The sequence below is a fragment of the Arachis hypogaea genome, chromosome 1 (assembly GCF_003086295.3).
Source record: "Arachis hypogaea cultivar Tifrunner chromosome 1, arahy.Tifrunner.gnm2.J5K5, whole genome shotgun sequence".
Taxonomy (NCBI): domain Eukaryota; kingdom Viridiplantae; phylum Streptophyta; class Magnoliopsida; order Fabales; family Fabaceae; genus Arachis; species Arachis hypogaea.
In genome coordinates, this window is record NC_092036.1 from 2,035,840 (window position 1) to 2,057,290 (window position 21,451).

Consider the following 21,451-nt stretch of genomic DNA (forward strand, 5'->3'; position numbering starts at 1 on the left):
TGCAAGTGACGCTTTTTTCTACTTCGGTTTATCAAAAGATTGATTCTATGCTTAGACAATTCTTGTGGAAGGGAAAGGTGGGGAACGTTGCTTAAATTTGGTCAAGTGGAGTAAAGTTGACACTCTAAGAAAATATGGAGGCTTGAGAATTAGAGATATCCAATGTGTAAATTTTGCTTTATTAGGAAAGCTTGTTTGGTAATTACTGCATAATAAAGATAAGTTTTGGGTAAGAATTATGTTGGCAAAATATTTATCTGAGAGTTCTTGCTTTTCGCCCAATTTTTAAATTCTAATAATGTTTCAAGCACTTGGCGAACGATTTATAAGACAATAGAAAAATTTTGTGATGGTTTTGATAGGTGTACAGGAAAAATGTCTCAATCCTTTTGGTATCATGTTTGGCGACCATGTGAAACGCTAGTTCCTTTGGTTTCTTTTGTGCACATTTTTTATTCTCACTTGAAGCTAGAAGATATATGGCACCATGAAAATTGGCGGTAGGATATTCTTTGCACAATGGTTCTGGAAGAAGTTAAACTTAATTTGATGCTCTTTGATCCTATCAAGCAGACAGAAGATAAAACAGGTTGGTTTTGGACAAACTCAAATATTCTCACCTACTCAACTAAAAGCGAGTATGAATGGCTATTGAAGAAAAAATTTGGCTGGAATGATAATGAAAATTGGTTTTGGCTTTGGCTTTGGCGCTTGAGAATACCAGAGAAGATAAAGTGTCTGCTCTGACTTTGCCTCAACAACGGAACTCCCACAGCTAGTTACCGGTTTCAAAGAGGTCTTGCTACTTCTGATTTTTGTCAGAGATGTAATCTTGCTCTCGAGGATATTAACCACTGCTTTGAAACTTGCCACTCGTCAGATTTGGATTAGCTTAAATTTGAGAATGACCGCTGAGGACTCTAGTTTAGATTTTGTGTCTTGGATTCGTTCTAACCTCAACAAAAATGAATTTCTCTTTGCAGCGGCCTTTTGGTGGATTTGGAGGGATAGGAACAATGACATCTTCCATCAAGATGATTCATGAAGTAAGGAGAAAATTGTTCACTTAATTAAACATGATGCTCGAGATTTCTCTAATGTTGTTACCAACCAAAAACATATTATTCATTCCTCTTTGCAATATAACTGGGAACCACCTCCAATGAATGTCTGTAAAGTGAATTGCGATGCAAGCGTTTTTTAAAATGAGCAATTAGATGGTTTTGGATGTATTATTAGAGACAGTATGAAAATTTGGATAAAAAGTTGTTCTGCCAATATACCTCTTTCTAGTATTCTCTGTTGTGAGCTTCATGCTATTTGGAGAGGGCTTGTTATGGCTTGGGATTGCGAGTGCAAAGAGGTCATATGTGAAAGTGATCATCTTGATGCGTTTCTTCTTGTTTCGCGAGGCATAACCAGCATGATTAGGAATGACTTTGATCTGCTTGACAAAATCAAAGAGATGCTCCAACGCAATTGAACAGCTACTTTAGTGTTCATCCAACGCACAACAAACAAAACGGCTGATTTAATAGTTAAGACTGCTACTTTAAACAAGCAGGTATACTTAAAGTGATTACTGCTCCCTAATAATTTAAACATTATTATTAGAAAACAGTGTTACTCTTTTTCTTAAGTCCTTTTTCTTTGAGTTATGTTCAGTCATAAAAAAAACTTCACAACATACAATTCACGCACTCTGAAGTATTTGTGTTATTGCGAACCGAGATTTAGGTTATGCATGCTTTAATTGTTACTAGTGGACAGTGGTAATGATGGTATCATTTCCAACATGCACACTAACACTAGAGCCCTCTAATGGTCTATTTTCGTGCACTGTCATTTAAGAAGAAAGCATTTCTTACTTTGACATGTAATTTTCTCTTTCGTTGATGAAAAAAAAAGAATGATTTAAGACGAAGAATAGCATGATGATAATGATCATCATCATAAACCTTCAATGTTGCTACTATTGCAGTGCCTCCTAAAATGGTAGGCCATGCTAATAACATAGCAAAGGAGAGGCTGGAGGGCAATGAAGCATGCCATCCCAATTAGAAGAAAGAGACCCAAAAGCTCTTAGTCTCAAGCCTATCTATGCCTTGCTTTGCACGTTCTGAGATACAAGCACTTCTCTGATAGTTTTAGAATAGCTGTTGACATATAAATTGCAATAGAAGAACATATATAGTAGATTTGTCGGTTGTGTACCCCATGAGAGGAAGACGAGAACCGCATAAATGAGAAAAATAAATGATTATGAAAAGGGAAAGTATGGGGAGCCAACAGAATATTTATACAGTGCGCATGATGGAAGTTTAGGGAGTATTAAAGAGATAATCATTAGTATTACCCTTTCTCATCAGCGTAAATTTCTGAGATGAGTGGTATCATGACATGATATTAGAACTTTAGATCCAAAAGGTCAAAAGTTTGATCCTTGGTGAACCCCAAAATAAACTTATCTTTGAATGTTATGGGTGATGTTCATTTTGTAATTCATATAGTCTATTGTACACATTGTATAAATAAGCATTGACTTCCTAGCGAGACTCTTTTGAAAATGACTAAGATTTTAAGAATGAAAACTATCTATCTATTTATCTACTTTTATTATATAATACTAACTTTTTATATAAAAAATCTAAATTATATATTTCTATTTAATTATATCACATCAGTAATTTTGATTAGGGGTGTTTAAATTCAAACAGATTCAAATTAAACCGCTCATCCAATCCAATCCAAATCGAAAATTAATTAAAACCGCATTAATTCGGATTTGATTGGATTTTATTTTTTCAAACCGTTGGATTGGATCGGATTTTGGATCAACTTTTCATAACCGATCCAATCCAATCCAAACCGGACAATGTGCTATAATATTATTATTTTATTATTATATTTACAATTATACTTATAACATGTTCAATTTATTATATTATTCATGTATTATTATTATTTAATAAATATTTTATTTTCAAAATGTTATTTATTTATTTATTTTAACTAATTTATATTTTTATTTCTATTGTTATGTTATCGTTGGCTTTTTAAGATATATTGCTAAGACTTGATATGTCATTGTTCATTATTTAAAATTTGATGTTAAGACTTGTTATATATATTTAATTTTTTTAATTTACAAAACCGCAAATCCAATCCAATCCAAACTGCTTGAGATTGGATCGGATCGGATTTTTATTTTAAAGTCATCCAATCAAAACCGCACCCAAGTAAAATTAGTGTTCAGATCGGATGAGTTTTTGACTCAAAGCTGATCCAAACTGCACTGCAAACATTCCTAATTTTGATGATTTGACAGAATTTAAAAATCAACCAATAAATAAATTTTTGAAAAATAGAAAAATTATTTATTATTATTCATTAAAATATAAAGTACTAATTAAATATAATAAATATATATTAAAAATATCATAATAAAAATAACTATAAAAATTTTAATTACAAATATTAAAATTTTACAACTTATATATATTAATAGTATATCTATCTTACTCAATTACTCTTTTAAATAAGTTTAAATTTGACATATTTTTTTATTAAATATATTTAAATATATCATGATTATAAAATTAATTTAATTTTATATTATATTTTTATATTTTTTATTCTCATTTATTTTCTAAACCAATTTATATTTCTAAACCAAAATAAGTTTAAATTTGACACCTCTCCTTACTAAATATATTATCATAATTATAAAACTAATATAGTATATGTTTTATGTTTCTCATTCTTATTAATTTTTTTCAATTATTTTTAATTATTTACAAAACAAAAAATACCATATAAAAAGACAAAATATGACAACTAAAACAAATAGAAATAACAAATGAAAATATAATTTTGTATAACTCTAATATAAAAAGTCGATATCTTTTTTAAAAATAAATAAATTCAAACTTTTAAACTAATGAACTATATTTTAATTTATATTACATAGAAACAACAAATAAAAATATAATTTTATATAAATGTAATATAAAAGACTTGTCTCTTTTTTAAAAATAAATCCAAATTTTTAAACTAATAAACTATATTTTAATTTATATTACTTAGTTGAATAATTATATGAAACTATATACAAATTATCAAATAAATATTCTACAAAATAATTTTAAAATAAATAATTTAAATTTAGCATTAATTTATATATTATCTAATCAATTTCTAAATAACATAACATTTATTAAAATATACTATATAGTATACTTAATTTACTTCTCTATGCATTGGGCAGATCTTACTCTAATTACTATAAAGATTACAAAAAATAAATAAATAAATAAATAAAAATACATCTGTCTCTCTTAAATATTTAAAATATTAATCCTTCTTAATAATTTTAATATGAAAAATCTTTTTTAATAGTTAAATCGTACTATCGATTCTTTAGAGTAATTTTTCCGATAAATGAAGTAGCTATTATATCAATTTATACAGAGGGATCAAGTACATTATTAGTACAATACATATATGAGCTGACAAAATTGTAATTCTTAATTTAAAAAAATTAAATTAAATAAAACAAGTTACAAAAATGATACACTCATGCTTCTCACGTTGCTATACATATCTTGATTACAAGTAACTGAAGTGAGCGCCATCATATATACACTTTCTCCATGCTTTTTTCCTCGGATGAGAAACATCTTCAAAAATGATGTATATATATAACATTATTCTTTCAAACCTAACACAAACACTACCTTGCCACACAAGATAAAATTCTTAGTTAGCACTCAATTTTTTAGTAAACTTTTTTCCCATTGGAATAAGCCAGATCTCTCTATATCTAATGGAGATAAACTCGCCAACTCTAACTTCTTTTCGCCAAGAACATTTGAGACAACCACTAACAAAGTCAGACAAGAATGATATTCATCCATCTTCTGGGAATCAGTTAACTCCGGTGAACAATCCTTCCATGGATGGTAAAAGGACCTAAACAATGAATATAGGTCAATCTTGCTTCATTTTTTGAGGCACAAAAATTGCAACAATGCATTTAGAAGTACAGGTAGTCCAAATTCTCCTACTGTAAGACCAAAATATTATGACTATAGCTCTTCATGTAATCAAATATTGGCAAATTATACTTCGATCTAATGATGATATACAGACTTCGATCCAATGATGGATTTTATTGATAATAGTTCCAAGCTTATACTAGTAACACCAAAGAAATTAACTTTACACCAGACTTAAAATCAAAATTCAAAACCTACTTATCTTTTTTTATTGTTATTTTCTTTTTGGAGAAAAAACTGGACTCCAAGAACTATAAGCCACAAGAAATTCCATTTTCCTCGCATAACAATATGGCTACATAATATACTAAGATGAAACGGGTTAGAAAATAAACATAAAAAGAGGAGCAAGAAAAGAATTACCATCTCCAAGCTGGATTAGCTTCAGGAGGGCACCGCACCCTTGAACAGTGTGATGATATCAAAGTGCTGTATTCTTTCAATAAATCACCTCTGCCAACTACAGAATGAAAGGGAAACAAAGAAGCATTGTAAATATATAACCAAAGACATGAGCGTCTATATCCAAATCCAAATGGTCAACTACAATTTTGATGCATCATACTTGCATCCAAGATGCCAAGTAATCTCAATGCACATCTATTATCTTTAACTAATAAGTGCCATGTGGTGTTCTATAATTGCAATTCAGGGAAAAAAATTTCTTCTTTCTTCCTGCCCAAAAAGTTTTCTTCTGATCTCCCATCCATGCTGCAGTATGCAATTCTTTTCAGGGACGCTCTATGCGCTATATTACTCTTCAGGTCTCCCCCCTCGGGCTTTCTTCTTAGCCATATTCGCTTATCATAATATTTATTTATGCACTTAAATAATTCTTTTTCATGGTTAGTACCTATCTCTCTGTTTCGTTCTTTTGTTTAGATAATTGTTTTTTTCAAAATAATTGGTTATCTGTCACATGTATTTTACAATATGATGTTGGCGTCTAATAATACTAATACATTATTTATTTTATTCTTCTATTATTCAGGTGCACTTTATTATTTACACAATATTGGTCAATACGATTAAGTATTTTGATTATTTATTACAACTTTGGGGTTTAATGGATCTAAATGTAGGAGGTTCAATAAAATAAAAAACAGCATACTTTTTATTTTATTTTTTACACTAATTAGTTTGTTAACAACAATAGATATGCAGTTTGTTATATCACTAGAAGATATAGTTTTAGAAGTGTATAATGTTTTTGCTTCTATAGATTTCATATTAGATGCCTACTCATAATTAATTATAATTATAATTATGCAAGTGTAATAATTATAGTCCTGGATTTCTATTCAAGCTTCTAATTAGAAATTTTAAGAATGAATTAGCCTTATTCATCTTATAGATGTAAATATTTATTTGTTAAAGATTATAACAATAAAATGATATTTACTTTGTTTAAAACATAATAAAACAATAAATTTCAAATAAACCCTTAATGTAACGGAGTACAAGATACTAGCTCCAAGGCACAATTAACGACTACATGCCAGAAAACTTGCTTTTTTACCCAATGCATTCTTTCAGTCAATCATTGTTTTCACCAAAAAAATTAAGGCTAGGAATTATTTCAAGGGGATATTTTGGGGAGGGTGTCACTCAAGTTTCAAATGAGATATGCAAAAGCCATTCAACTCAACAGTATTATGCTTATTAGAAGGTAACGGTAAAGCGGGGGCAAATAAATGTAGTGCAACAATATAATATAAATTAGGGAAAAACACAACTATCAGCCCTGAGATGGCACTTGATAAAGCATATTAAGTCAGTAAAATGGAATACCTGCAAAGTTGGAAGCACCAAAGGTTAGAAGACAGAGAGCGGAGACAGTTGATGGTAGCACCTCAGGGTCTATGTCATGAAGAAGTTGCAGACAGAAAATCACAGAAGCCAGTAACTTCCCACAGCCAATTCCAATATCATGTCTTTGTCCATTGGCATTTCCAGCTTGTACCAGTAAAGAATGAAGGGAATTTAAATCATGTGTTTCAACAAATGCCGAATCCATATCATTGGGTTTCTGATAGAGTTTCGCAATGATTACTGATGCTGTTAACCAACGTAATAATTTTGACAGTAACGAACGCTCGTGAGACTCTTCCCTGTAATTATTTGTGCGAAAGATGCGAGACTTATTCGCTCTCATCCTTCGTGAGGAATCGGACTGTAAAGCAGTTGTAATAGCCCAAATAAGAAAGCTTTCAAGCCTTTCCTGTTTCTGCATAGACATAAGTCCAGTTATTCAAATGTAAGTCACAACATTAAGATGTAAGGATCAAGTTTTTAGGGTGTAAAATGTTCCACAAAACCCCTATTAGATTCAAAGGTAGTAGATTATTAAACCATGCTAATAAAAACTTCATACTAATATGAAATAATATTTAATATATTTTTTATATATATGTTTAAAATGTATGAGGGTTACCAGTCACCCTACTCCTTACATCAATAATTTCAATTGTGTGTGGATCCATGATACATCAAAATGATCCCAAATGTGATTTAGTGTCTTTCTCGCTTTATAACTATACCCACTTTAGCTCCTAACTCAAGAATACCTATTTGATTACACTTTTAAGGTTCAACCTTTCATCAACAGTCTTAGTAGGATACGACCCAGCAACTTGCCAAAATCTCAAGCAAATTGGTCAAAATATGCAAAAGTCCCCCTTTTCTTTCTTGAAAAAAAAATGCTCTTAATTTGCATGGGATGTAAGGTGAGTAAAAGTAGAGATTTCTCTATACCATATTCTAAAGCGAGTAGAATCATGACGCAAGACAAATCTCAAAACAAAAACAATAAGAAATGCCAATGAAAGTTTCAAAAGTCCTAAATTGATTGTTTGTATATTTTTTTAAAGAACAATGTAGAAAGAATATTTAAGTAGAGTAATTAGTAACCATATTCAAGAGTCTTTAAATAAAAGAGTTCAAAAGAGAAAGTACCATAAGGAAGATTGAGATAGGAGGTGCATTCATCAGTATGGCTTCCAAAGCAGCCTCCTGATTAATACCTTTTGTTGCTTCATCCGACTTACTACCAGCCTGATATATCTGATATAAGCCCTCAATTGATAGTGTAAAATGTGGCTGATATATTTTCCTTTTCTGAGATAATTTAAACATTGATGCTGTCATTTTTAGAAAAGGATTTATAAATCCTAAAGTTTCATTAGCAAATGTAACATCCTGTAGTAAGGAATTCAATAGAATAGACGAAAGCTCCATAAGCTGCTCAAGGCCATAACTTTGCAACCACTTGGAGATTCTTCCCAATGAAATGACATCATTGACAGCCTGAAAATCAAAAATAGAAATAATTAGTACAACAGAAGTTGAAATTTAATCTTTTAGAAGCACACTTGTTTGTTTTTCTCAAGTAACTCTGTCAATATATTTAATTTCTAATCCACAATTTAGGGCCTACCTTTTGTGGTGTATATATACATATTTATACATCTATATATATGGTAATGCCTTTGGTGATAGTAGTGGATGGGCCATACAAAAATATATGGATGGTTAGGAAATGTCACAAAATCACTAAAACAAAGTCTAATGGCTCAAATTTGTTCATCTATCTCTCACAATTATCCACTGCTCTCACTATTGCAAAATGATCTAGTATGCTGATATAATAAGTCTGGAGTATCATGATTAATTTTAGGTTATAAGCCCACAAATGGAAGAATTACGTATGAAACGCTTCAGCAAATCTATTATAATATATTAAAGGAGAGCCCAAAATAGTGTTATAGTGAATGAATGACACATAAGGTTTTAAATTTCATATGAAATTGCCACATCATCCATTACAACAACATAGAAAAAGCATCTATCTTAGAACTACGTCTATATTACTATAGAGAATAGCATCTATATAATCAATCTAGCATTAATCTCATAATTTCACACACTAAATTATCTAATTTTAAAATGAAATGATATGAAAAATATTAATTCATATCAATGGTCTAAATTTTAATATTCTATATCATATTTGAAGAATAAATTTCATTTTATAAAACCTATTTATTTATTCATCTATCTACCTATCAATTTATTTATTATATATAAATATAATGACACAATAAACTCTTGATATACTAAATGACTCCTAATATTGCAACATAAACATTTTAGTGAAATTGTTATTTTATAGTTTTTCTATCGCTGTATCACATCACTTTTTATCCTTCTTATGTAGTGTTTAGTCTTACCTTTTAATCTCTTTTTACTCTTTATTTTTATGTAGGTTGCTCTATGCCTTTAGTAGTAATGTTATTTCTCTTTAATAAATATACATTGGTTAATAAAACCTAATTCATTCTGTCTTTTTATTCTCATTTCTATTCATGTTTACTATAAAAATCAACATTCACTTCACATATCTTTTTTATCTCCTCTCACATAATCTTATGTCTCTCACTCTTTCTCCTTATCTTTGCTAATATTTTGCACAATTATTTAAAAAATTTAGTTGATGACCACAATTCTTTATTTTAGTTTGTTAAACAATTTGTACACTGTATGTTGGGTAATGAACTCCTAAAATACTATAACGTATGATGTTCTTACAATATTTTTAAGTTTTCTTTTTCTATTTTTGATCTAATTGTGTTTATCAATTATATTGTTTTTGTCACTTATATATCCTTTTTTTTTCACAATTTATATCTTTTGATATTATTTAGTTGTAATAATAATGTTAAAAATGCATGTCATGATTCATCAAAAGATAGATGTTATTTTTAATTATTAAAATATATTCATATTTGCATTACATTCATTCATGTGCTATTTTTAAGTTTGCTAAATATATATATTAAGTGATGAATTCTTTCAAATAATAAATTGTATAATATTTTTACAATTTTATTTAAATTTAATATTAATTTTTAAAAATTTTTTTATTAAATAATTTTTTATATATAAAAATTAATTCATTTTAGGGGTTTGAATCTAGTACAGAGATAAAGTTGATTATTGTTATGGCGTTGGCCTCCTTGTTTTCAGGAGAAACATAGGTTACGGGTTATCAAAGAATCAAACTGCCACCCATATGCATTTTGACAACATGCTCAATTAACTAAGTAGATGAAAAATAATGCAGTCTTGCTACTTGCTAGTCATAAATTTAGCATACCTAATATATTCAAAAGATAAAACACAAAAATATTAACTGACAGAATTTGTTATACAAAGATGCATACAAAAAGAAGGGGGAAGGATAAAGGAGGAACAGGTAAGGAGAATATATTAAAGACAGATCAGAAAATAAATGATGCATAATAGGACTCAGGAAGGAGGACCTTTGTGCATACAAAAGGAACTTTAAACTGAATGAGAAACTTAGAATCAAACACTTACCTTCAATATTACCGACACATGCTTCAAGAATACTCTCTTTTCTTCTCCGTTGAGCCTCTCCCTATTAACAGAGATGATAGATGAAAACCAGGAAAGTAGAGAACATTGTTTCACTAGATGTCGAGCAATCTTATGAAATTTAACTGACTTCTTTATAACCTGCAGAGTGGATAAGAACCTACATTATATTGATATATAAGATGCCCAGAGAATTAAGATTATAGATTGCATAATATATCATAAACAAGAATTATTATCCAAAAAGCAAATATATACAATAATAAAAGATCACAACATCTAAAAACATTTACATTCATAAGTAGAAAAGAAGTTCAAATAACTTTCTTCAGTATTCTTTCAGGTATGCTAGCACATGTCAGTCACAAATCAGCTTCATTTTAGAACACAATAACCACAAGAATGCCAGTTAAGTTTAGGCCAGTTAGTCCAGGCCACTGTCAGAAACTAACCCTTGGTATTATAAATCACATTGGTTTACATTAAAATTTTATGATTTTACAAATTTATAAGTTAAGTACAGTTATCAATAAAAAAAAGCAGTGGCTTTTGGCTTTGGGTGGATAATTAAGTAAAATTCAAATATTGATGTTCTCATCTACAGTATGTTTTTAATCAGCGATTTTGGCTTGCAAGGAGGAGGGTGGCCATGGTGGTGACAACCAAATGAGCATGAAAAATAAGTGCCAACCTTTGGAAAAATGGGTTCTGATGGCGAAAGTTGGAAGCTTTTGTGATCAAAGAGAAAAGAGTGGGCAACGAAACAAAGATAGGTAGTGAAGTGAATGGAAGATAAGAGTGCAAAGAGGAGAGACATTGATGAAGGTCATGGCAAAACACAGTAACAGGTGGCCACCAGAATTACATAGGAAAGGAATGTTAAAGTGGTAATATAGAAAGAAGACCAGTGGAATAGTGTTGGCACATAACTAGAGTGGACTAACAATTCTTAGACTTTGTTGGAAATATGGAGGTAGTATTGCAAGTTGAGCAATTTAATTTATGATTCAATTCAATTAGCATCGGAACTAACAAAATTGCCATTCTGATTCATGATTCAATTCACATGCAATTTGAAAACCAATTACAACCAAATTAACAGTGATACTACTCCAACACTACAGTTAAAGCAATATGATAAAGGAAACACAAACAACTTTTGAGAATGCATGATTACCTCAATGATTAGGTCCTTTGACTCAACATCCATAAGAGGAGAGACATAAAAGCTCATTAGACTCTCAAGGATAGAGTGCTTGATATATATGATGGCATCATCATCTGAGTTCAGGCCAGCATAAAGTAGCCTAAGCATCCAACACCTTTCAGCTTTGAAATTTATAGATGTACTCCAAAAAAAGTTATCAACCAAAGGTATAACCTACAAAATTGAAACAAATGGAACAGAAAACAAAAATCACCCTTCATTATGAAGCCAAAGTTTTAGTATAAAAACAGAAAAAATTTCAATGCCAGAAAATAATACGAAGGGTATTATAAGGTCAATTTATACCCTCATGTTCAATTTAGAAGAGTGTATCAACATTGTACTTATAGCTGCATATTGATCGTGTGAAGAATCTAACAATACGCAGGATGCCTCAGCAGCGAAAAGCGCAATAAACGAAGGGATATTTTGCCATGGCTCTTCTATGCTATTCTGAATAGAATTTAATAGAAGCCGAAGTCCCATGACATCCTTCCTCTTTTGGCAGTTCTGTAATGTAAACTATTGTTAATCAGCCGCAACATTTAAATCAAGAACATATACATGTCAATGCGTTTGTGTAGGTTTGTATGGATGTGTGTTTCTCTCTATATATATCTAGCTATCTGGAAAAGAAAAATTAATATTTAAAATAAATAAGTATAAAGAAAGCCAGATAAGCCAATTCATAAAAACCAGTAACAGAATATACAAGGAAACATTAGAAACTGCAGAACTTCAAAGGTCATCTCTTCGTCCAATTGCCAATAAAATTGTATCCTTCACTCAGTAGATTCTTTACTTCTCTCATTATTCCCTTCTCAACTTATAACCCCCAGCTACTATCAATTTTTCCTTTTTTCCCCACCACCTTTTGCCATGTGGGGAAGCCTTTTACAGTCAGAATCCCCTAGTTGGCCATCATTCATATTTCACCTTAGCCTATCTAGGTGTACCTACACTTGAAGAGGGAAAGAAACAAAGTAAACCCCCAAATCAGTCCCCAATAATATCCCCAATGGACATGTTAGTCCTTCGCAAGAAACAACTAGTGCTATAGTTCATGACAACCACAAAATTGGACACCATAGTCATGGATAAATTGCAACGATATAGAAGTCTGGCGTGTAGGTAAAATGATGATTAGGACTTCATCTTGGGTGGACATAGTTCGCACATCTAAAATAAAAAGTAAATAATAAAAAACTCCAAACATTAGTTTGAAAGGTTGGGATAGGTATGATAACACAAAAACAGGACATTTCAAAAGTATTTTCAAAGCTATCCAGATTTTTATGTTTAGAGCATGCCCTATGGGATTGGATTAGATAAGGTCAGTGAGCCAGGTCAGGTAACATATTTATCCAATTATATTTTGGGTAAGAATATTATTATGTGGGATTAACTTGAGATTTTTCTCCCCCAAAAAGAAGAGGACCCATAATGCCCTCAAGATAAGGGAAGGTACAATAACAGAAAAAGACATCCCAAACTAACTCCCACCAGGGTACCATAATTCCATCAATAGAAGAACAATGGCCCGGTATCCTAATGAAGTTGAGTCCTAGTAATTCAGCCTATAGAATTGTTCACTACCTCACATCATAATGAATACATAAATACACTAATGCACCAAAGAAATGCCAAAAGGCAATGCAATTAATATTTGAAATTCTTGTAGACAATATACTCAGAGCATAACCACTCCAGGGAAAATAATGAGTAAACACAATCATTTCTTTACAAAGCCAAATTAGATTAGTCAGCAAGAACAACGCTTTTCACATGTAAGTATAAAACTATAAATATTCAAAGAAAAAGAATCAAGCAAACATAAAATAAATAACCAGTTTAGTCTTAAAACAGAGTTAAATCTGATAATGCCAATGAAATTTTATATTATGCTAAGGAAACAACATTGATAATCCCATTACCAACCTCTAATGCACTCTTAAATTTATCAAGAGTACCATAAGCCAATTTTCTTATCCCAAGGTCTGATGATGACATGCCGACAAATGCAATTGCAAGCAATCCTGACCCAGCAAACTCCACAGGCTCTATACGTGACTGTGACAGGCAATGAATTGAGAAACGCAAGATAAACCGTGGATCATAACGTAGTCCGACTTCAACAAGAGGAGATTGTATCTGTACAGGATTTGATGTAGTTAGTGAAAACCATGATAGAAAGATTATAACATGTTAAAACCACTGACAATACAAACTGCACCAGTGAAGTAACTTGAGAACATGTCCTAACCTGTTTACCAAAAGTATCTGGTTCAATATTGTTTCCTGCTGGTAGCATATCGGCAATACTTCTATCGTATGGAAAACTGAGAACTGTTGAAATGCATATGTCAGGATCAATTGGAATGTTCTCTCTATTTTGGCTTCCAGAGCATACTTCAATTGGTTCTGAATCAAACTTGATATTAGAAGATGCACACTGCTCAAGAGAATGGCCCATGTTGGGGTCCAAAGAAGCAAGTCCCCATAGGCACTCCACATCAGATAAGTTCAAAGACTGTGATCCACTCATAGACTCAATTTCATGAATCAGATTATATATCTCCAAATCAATCTGATTGAGTGTTGCACCATAACAACGACATAGTAGTGCATGCAATTCTTTTATATTTATACCAATATCATTTCCAGAATCTATATCAGTTTGATGACCCCTCATCCATAAGAGTACCCGAAGCAATCTAACAATTTCCAATGGTCCTGTAGAAAGATCAGTCAATTTCTCAGTGAGCTTCTCATCATTTTCACGATGGTCATGAGAAGGGATGACAAGACATTTCAGAATGCTGGATACTGGCTTGAATAAGGAACCTGCTGGTTTGCACACTGAATAAAGAGTGGAGGCAAACTGCGAGTGGGCAAGTAACAACTGAAGATATGTATCACATGATAGGCTGCCCTCATTAAGCTGAGTTAATATAAGACGGAGGGTCTTCATTGTTGTAAAATCACCAAATCTATATAGAAAAGCATGTCTGATTAATTGCTCTAGGAAAGCAATGGACTGCAACTGGATAAGACCATCATGCATCTTTACTGTTAACTCAAGAATACTTTCTAACACAAAGACCTCCAAGTGATTATATAGCAACAAAATGTTTGTGCTTTTTCCAGCTCCAGCCTGATTAGGAGGAGGCAAAGATGTTTTCTTAACAATAGACTGCCAAATATCCACCAACAAGTTTATATATCTTATCCTGGATGTATCCAATTTGCTTTGCATTTCAGCAGGAGCCACTTTGAAATCCTCACCTGCTTCTTCAGGAAACAATAATAGTTTGCAAAATGATATCCTTGCAACAACACGATAAATTAAGTTGAGAGATTGGTTCAATGAATAATTATTAATAACTTGACTATCACAGTCCATCAGTTCATCACGTGCAGCAGAATGTTGGCAAATGGATTTGAATAGCTTTAGACGCTTCTTCAATTTCATTGAATCTCCATTAAGAGCAAAGTGGTACTGCAACATATGGATTGATTTTCCAAGAAGACTATGATCCATATGACACAGTAGTTGTTGCACAGATGCTGGAAAGAATTCCCCATATTCTTCCTCAAATATGTCTTTTGAAATAAATTTGTTCCACTCACTAAGACCTTTCAAAAGAATCTTGGAGTAAAAGTATGGTAAATGTTTAAGATCTTTATCATTGCACCTCCCAAATCTCTTAGAGCTTTGGCTCAAATAAGACAAAGCAGCAGGTAGAAGCAGCAAAAACTGATCCTCTGAAAGAGTAACATCAGAGGCTTGTCCCTCAAATCCAATATTATCATGATATAAACCCTTATTCACCACAGCCAAAAATAAATGCCCAAAGATTGACGAGTGAACAGAGCTCATTTCAGTGAGGATATACAGGAATTTTGCTCTCTGTGCATTTGTTTTCTGAACACATTGAAAAAGCATTCGCACAGGAGTAACCATTACAATTTTGCACATGACCAACAGCAAAGGATGAAATGTTTCTTGTTGCATGTGTTTCTGCATATACAAAGCATTCACAGCTTCAACTAAGCATTTATCTGCACAATCTGTTTCATAATTTAGAGAAAACTCAACTACCCTGCTGTAGATCTGCTCGAAAACATCAGCTCTCATATTCTTTTCAGATATCTCCCAAAAGTTATCATAGGGTGCTCGGTTCCTGATTGGCTGTTGAAAATAAATGGACAAAGTATTAAAAGCACCGGCAACCAAGGAACATCCAATAGACAAACAGGATTTCTTAGTTGGCAAATCATCCACCTCAACTCTTTTGAATATCCAGTCTACTAATTCAAGGAGCTTAAAAGGAGATAAAAACCGAATGCAAAAATGCAATGCATATGATGTTGGAAGGAGAGGTATTATATCTTTAGCAGAAATACACAGCTCAAATCTGTCTCTAACAATTACAAATAGCTTGTGTTGAAGACCTTTAAAGGCTTCCACAATATTATTGGTAACTTCTTGGGCTTCTGATGCACAAAGTTGGGTACTACATAAGGACCACATGTAGTCTAGAGCCATTCTCAATATATTTAAAATTGGATTCCTAAATTTGTGAAACTCCTCTCCGGATAATCCGTTGACCACCTCAAAGCCATTCCCTACAGTGACATTTGTAAAGTTGTGACTACTTCCCAATGGAGAGGATAATGACATCAAAACAGAAGGATGACAAAAGATTATTTTAATCACTTCTTGAGTGTTATAGCTTGAAGAACAAAAAGCAGAGTTTGTAGAGCAGTCCAAAGAACCTTCTGGAACCAACAATTGTGCTAGCATCTTCCTTACAAGAATGACACATAGATTCAAATGCCATTCAGTTTTAGCTAACGGATTAACTTTATAACACAACTGAATCTGGTGAGTCCAGAAGAGCACAAGTCTCAGAGAGTGAAGAAGGGAGGAATCACTCATGGACCTAGATAATTTATGCAGAAGCAGGTCTTTCACCTTAGATACCTTTGATATATCAGAACCTTCCATACACATCACTGCAGGAAATATCACATGGAAAGGTGCCTGTTTTAGAAAGATACTGAATGCAGTGACATCAGCTTCAGAAGAATCCAGAAGTTGGTTGCATGTTAGGGAGTCAGGATGAGAAGTAAGATCAGAAGTATCAACAGGAGGAGCATTTTGACTATTACTATCAAGATCTGATATGGCCATGTCCAAGCCAACAGCAAACTTTACAGGCCACAGCTTGGAAGCATGGAGAATAACACTAGGATCAAGAAAAAACACTGATGACAAAAGTGAGAAAGGAACTCCAAGTAAGTCGTGTGAAATGAGTGCATGTGATCGCAGATTCATCAATTTATCATCAACTCCTCCCCAAATAAAGGAGGATAGGAGAGCCATGGATGTTTCAGCCATCTCATTGCTAGCAGTGCTACTTAATAATCCTTTTATATCACCAAGTGCACTTCCTAAGGAGCCATCAGGAGGCACAGATTCCTCATTCTTAGAGAAATGTGAGCAATTTTGTTGGCATGATATGCTCTCCAGAAAATCCAACAAATTCTTCATTGGCTTCCACTTGGGAAATGCTCCGTCATATTCATAATTGTCATCAAGTCTCTGCGTTAAGTCTGCAGTAACTAAAGCAGATAACAATTCAGCATCGACCTATCAAAAACACATATCTAAAATTAGATGCACACAAGCAAGTAGACTACAGCAAAGATGTCCAGTTATGCACCAAGTACCTGTGTTTGCAAGAGAGACTTGACTGTATTGCAAGTGTATGATAATACCATTGATTTTTTAGGCAGCGAGTAGGTTCCTGATTTAGATCTGATCACCCTTAGACATTTCTCCAGCACACATACAGTCAAAGGGCTAAAATCAGGTGAAAACTCTGCAATGAAATCCATTAAATCAGTACTGCAAAGTCTAGCAACACCAGATAATAAAGTCTCCAAGAAATTCCAAAACAGAGAATACAATAATCACAAAAAAAATTGACCATATGTGTTATATTTCCTAGACATATGGAAAGATACTAATCATATAAATTCATCATGCTAGTTCAAAAATGGATATGGTAAGTAACTCTAGAGTTATACCACATACACATAAGATTAAGCATAAGCATAGAAATATAAGATGAGATAATTAAACCAATTACCTTTTCCACCTTTCAAACCATCGACATAGTTCTTAAGAATACTCCAATATTTGAATAAATTATTCCCAATTGTAGAAACAGCATCACACAAGAATGATATGACAGTTGAGCACAAACTCTGCAATACTTCTACCTCCAGGATATTGATGGGGGATCTTGTTTTGTGATAACCTGGTAAATATAAAAACCATGCTTCTATTTCATGAGGGTTCCTGTCAAAAGCACCAGTACTAAACATAGCTGCCATAGCCAGCCTATATGCCTGATCCCTTGCACCATTGACTGGTGAAAACATTAGCAACTTAAGTAACGGCTGGAGATATTTGTACAACATGGGAGGAGTTCTTATTGGAATATCATTTTCCGGACACCATTCAATATATTCCGCTAGCAAAGACAACAATGAGGCCTGCAGATTACTTGTTAACTCCAATGGGTTTTTGAGAAGATCCTTGAAAGACTCAAAAGATTTATCCAGAGTGAAAGGCAAAGTTCGCTGCATATGAAAATCAGACGGCAAATACATAAGATAAACTTCATACATATTCACCAAAAAAAATTGTAATATTCAATAGGGTGGTTCTAAATAGAAGATCTTTTAGCTGGTGGGTCCTACAATATTATGAACTTTTAAGAGTATCCATTGACAATAAAATAAAACATGCATACAAAGCCATAAGGAATATGTTTCTAACATTAGATTATTTCTTCTTATATAAAGTATATCACACTAGAGTTATTATCTTTCACCAGGAAGGTTTAGCAAGATGATGATCCACTAGTTATGAAGACATTCTTTGGTGCATTTCACACAACAGCTGAGATTTTTTCATTCCAGTAAACCTGTTCTTTACATGACACTATCTGACAGATTGGACATAATCCACTTGTTGATTATTTACCATTTCCAGTGTTAAACTTCACGAATTCTAGTAGATAGAAAGCTAGGTCCACAAAAGCAACTACCTCATAACTCATGAGTGGTTAATTATTCAGCAGAGCAGTTTCTAGTGGCAACCGAACACCACATAATTAGCAAACCAATTTTAGAAAATAAAAATGCTTAAAAAAATAATATCAAAAGGCGTTTAGTTAGTTAAATCATAACGATGAAACAATTTGAAATATTGGTGATTGCAAAAGACATTTTCTATTAATATATTTACAAAAATACATAACAACAGTGTCTCCCAAAGGAATGAATGAAAAAGATTTTTCAAAAGAACTATACATACGCGATAGTATTTGAGAGCATCAAGCAGTTTAGACTTTATGTATGATTCTGCATCCCTCAATGTGCTGACACCCATGGAACAGAGATCCACACTCCAAATTTCCCCCATAATATTCATGAGATCCTCTTCATCGTCCAACGTATCAGGTTTTACGTCATTGTCAACTGCTCCACTGTCGCTGGCCAAATCAATATCTGGACCTGTACTAATCCCACCAACAACTATATCTACATCATTCTCTGATGTATCCATTTTTAACTTCTTTCTGCTGTTGCTGACATGTTCAAGATCACATGCAGTTCTCTTCAAACTTGACTCTTGTGCTTCTGAACAGGAATCTAAAGGGTAAATCAGAGATATTAAAACTTGAGGATCAGGAAGAAATGCCTGAACATAATTCTGAATCTCCTGCTTGGTAGACCCCATATTTTGTGATAATTTATATCTAAAACTCGAATTGCGGCTCAGACCACCAAAGAGAGAATCTAGAAATTTCATTAACTCCAGGATAAGCCTTAGAGCGCCATGTTTCACATGAGGTTTAGTACTAAGCAATCCCTTATTAAAAATTGACCTGTTGAATGGACGAGGAAACAAGCACTTCACGGTACTGAGTAAATCCATTTTGTCAAATGATTGCAGATCCTTTGATTGACAATCAACCAGTTCCTTGGAAAGGCCATTCCCCACTGATGAAACCAAATCAGCTGCCAGAGATATTGCATATATCCTGCGAAATACAGCAGTCACTATCAGAAAACAGAGTAACAAAACATAAATACTTATGCATATATAGATACAATTTTAAGAACATAGAAAGTCCAAATAAATAATTCTGACCATGAAGGTGATGTATCATCTTCAATGTTGTATGGAAACTCTTTCAAATATGACAAGCCAAAAGAAAATTTGGCATTAGAAATCGCCAAAAGCAAATCTCTGTGGTATTGAATCTCAGTCCCCCTCAGCTTTCTCATGAACCCCATGATCCTCTTCGGATTACCCTTCAATGGATTCGGACGCCTTTCCAAGTCCGGCATCAACCCATTAATCGGATTAGTACAAACCATAACAAGAACCTCATACGCCAACTCAGCAGCATCACCACCACCATCCCTTCCACAAACACCAACCAGCTGATCCAGCGTCACACTCCCAAACAACACACTCCTCAGACTCGGTGGCACCAACGACTCCTTCACAAGAACCCTGTCCCGCAGAGTCGTCAAAACAAACATAACTGTCTCATCATCGTCGTTTCCCAATCCACGAAGCACGCCATAATACATCTCCCTCTGCTGCAGAATCCATCTGAGTAGGCCAGGCTTCCCAACCTCCAAAAAAGACATAGCGAACCCAACAAACGACTTTCTCAATAATAACCACCTCCCCCCAATCTTGGCACTCCTCTCGTCATTGTTCCTCCTCTTAGGCTCCGCAATTCGCTTGAATTCCGGGTGCTTAAAATCGAAATTCTTGGCAACCTCAGAGGCCAAACTATGTCCCCGCCGAACCACCGAAACCATGAGCATAAGTGCAGCCTTCTGGCGCTTCACTTCCTTACTACTCAACTCCTTATAAACATCACCTATATACTCAGAAAAAATCAACCTCGCGAACTTGTCGAGTTCTTTGCTAACACTCACACTTTCCACGTCAGCATGATTGTATTTTCCGATAGGGTGGTTAAGGATGGTGGAAACTAAGTCCAATACATAGTGCATTCCCTGTTTTCCTTGCCTTAGCTTCCATGCTCCCAATAACTCAGAACATTTCGGTGAACCGCGAAGGTACTCGCGCAGCAATGATCCTCCGTCTTCGGATTTAAGGAGTTTGATGAACTCTTTTGTGGCGTCGGAGCATAGCTTTATCTCCAGCGAGGTGATCCTGTGGAGCAGTTCTTTGAGCTTCGCGTCGTGTGTGACCTTTGCGTGCAGGTTTAGGCCAGCACCTTCGCGATCCGCCATGGATGCAATGTGGGGAATGAGGAAGGAAATTGAATTGTTTTTGGTGGACGAATTTGAACCTGCAAGATAACTTGAGAAGTGAACTAGGGTTTTACTAGGGTTTCAGAGGAACATAACCCCAATGGGGGAAGAAACGACGCGGGCATGGGTTGGAACTTATTTGAATATTATTTATTTTTAATGGTTAATTAGAGGAATAGATATTAAAGAATTGTGCCAACTAGAGCCAACTAGGTACAAATCCGACCAAATATTATAAAAAAAAAAAAAAACCCTAAAAAGTTAACATAATTTCGCTTTAATCCTATTTACATCACATAGTAAAAATAATATTAATGAAGTGTGGTTAACTAGAATTAATGAGTAATAATTCAAATGACATAGTCTTCTCATATTCAAATAAGAGGTTGCGAATTCGAATCTTTTATCT

At 33.2% G+C, this 21,451-nt stretch overlaps 1 protein-coding gene across 1 annotated transcript; it reads right to left on the reverse strand.

Annotated features, from left to right (window-relative positions):
* Positions 1-4,428: 4,428 nt before the first annotated feature.
* LOC112710934 (uncharacterized) lies at positions 4,429-21,293 on the reverse strand. The gene is made up of 13 exons (XM_025763420.3): positions 19,895-21,293; positions 19,055-19,784; positions 17,820-18,315; positions 17,398-17,549; positions 13,925-17,317; positions 13,600-13,812; positions 11,968-12,171; positions 11,632-11,835; positions 10,437-10,595; positions 8,013-8,363; positions 6,849-7,284; positions 5,421-5,517; positions 4,429-4,971 (listed from the first exon to the last, which is right to left on the reverse strand). Exons 1-13 carry the CDS (start codon positions 21,019-21,021, stop codon positions 4,770-4,772), a joined length of 7,764 nt encoding a protein of 2,587 aa, XP_025619205.1. The 5' UTR covers positions 21,022-21,293; the 3' UTR covers positions 4,429-4,769.
* Between the last annotated feature and the right edge of the window lie 158 nt (positions 21,294-21,451).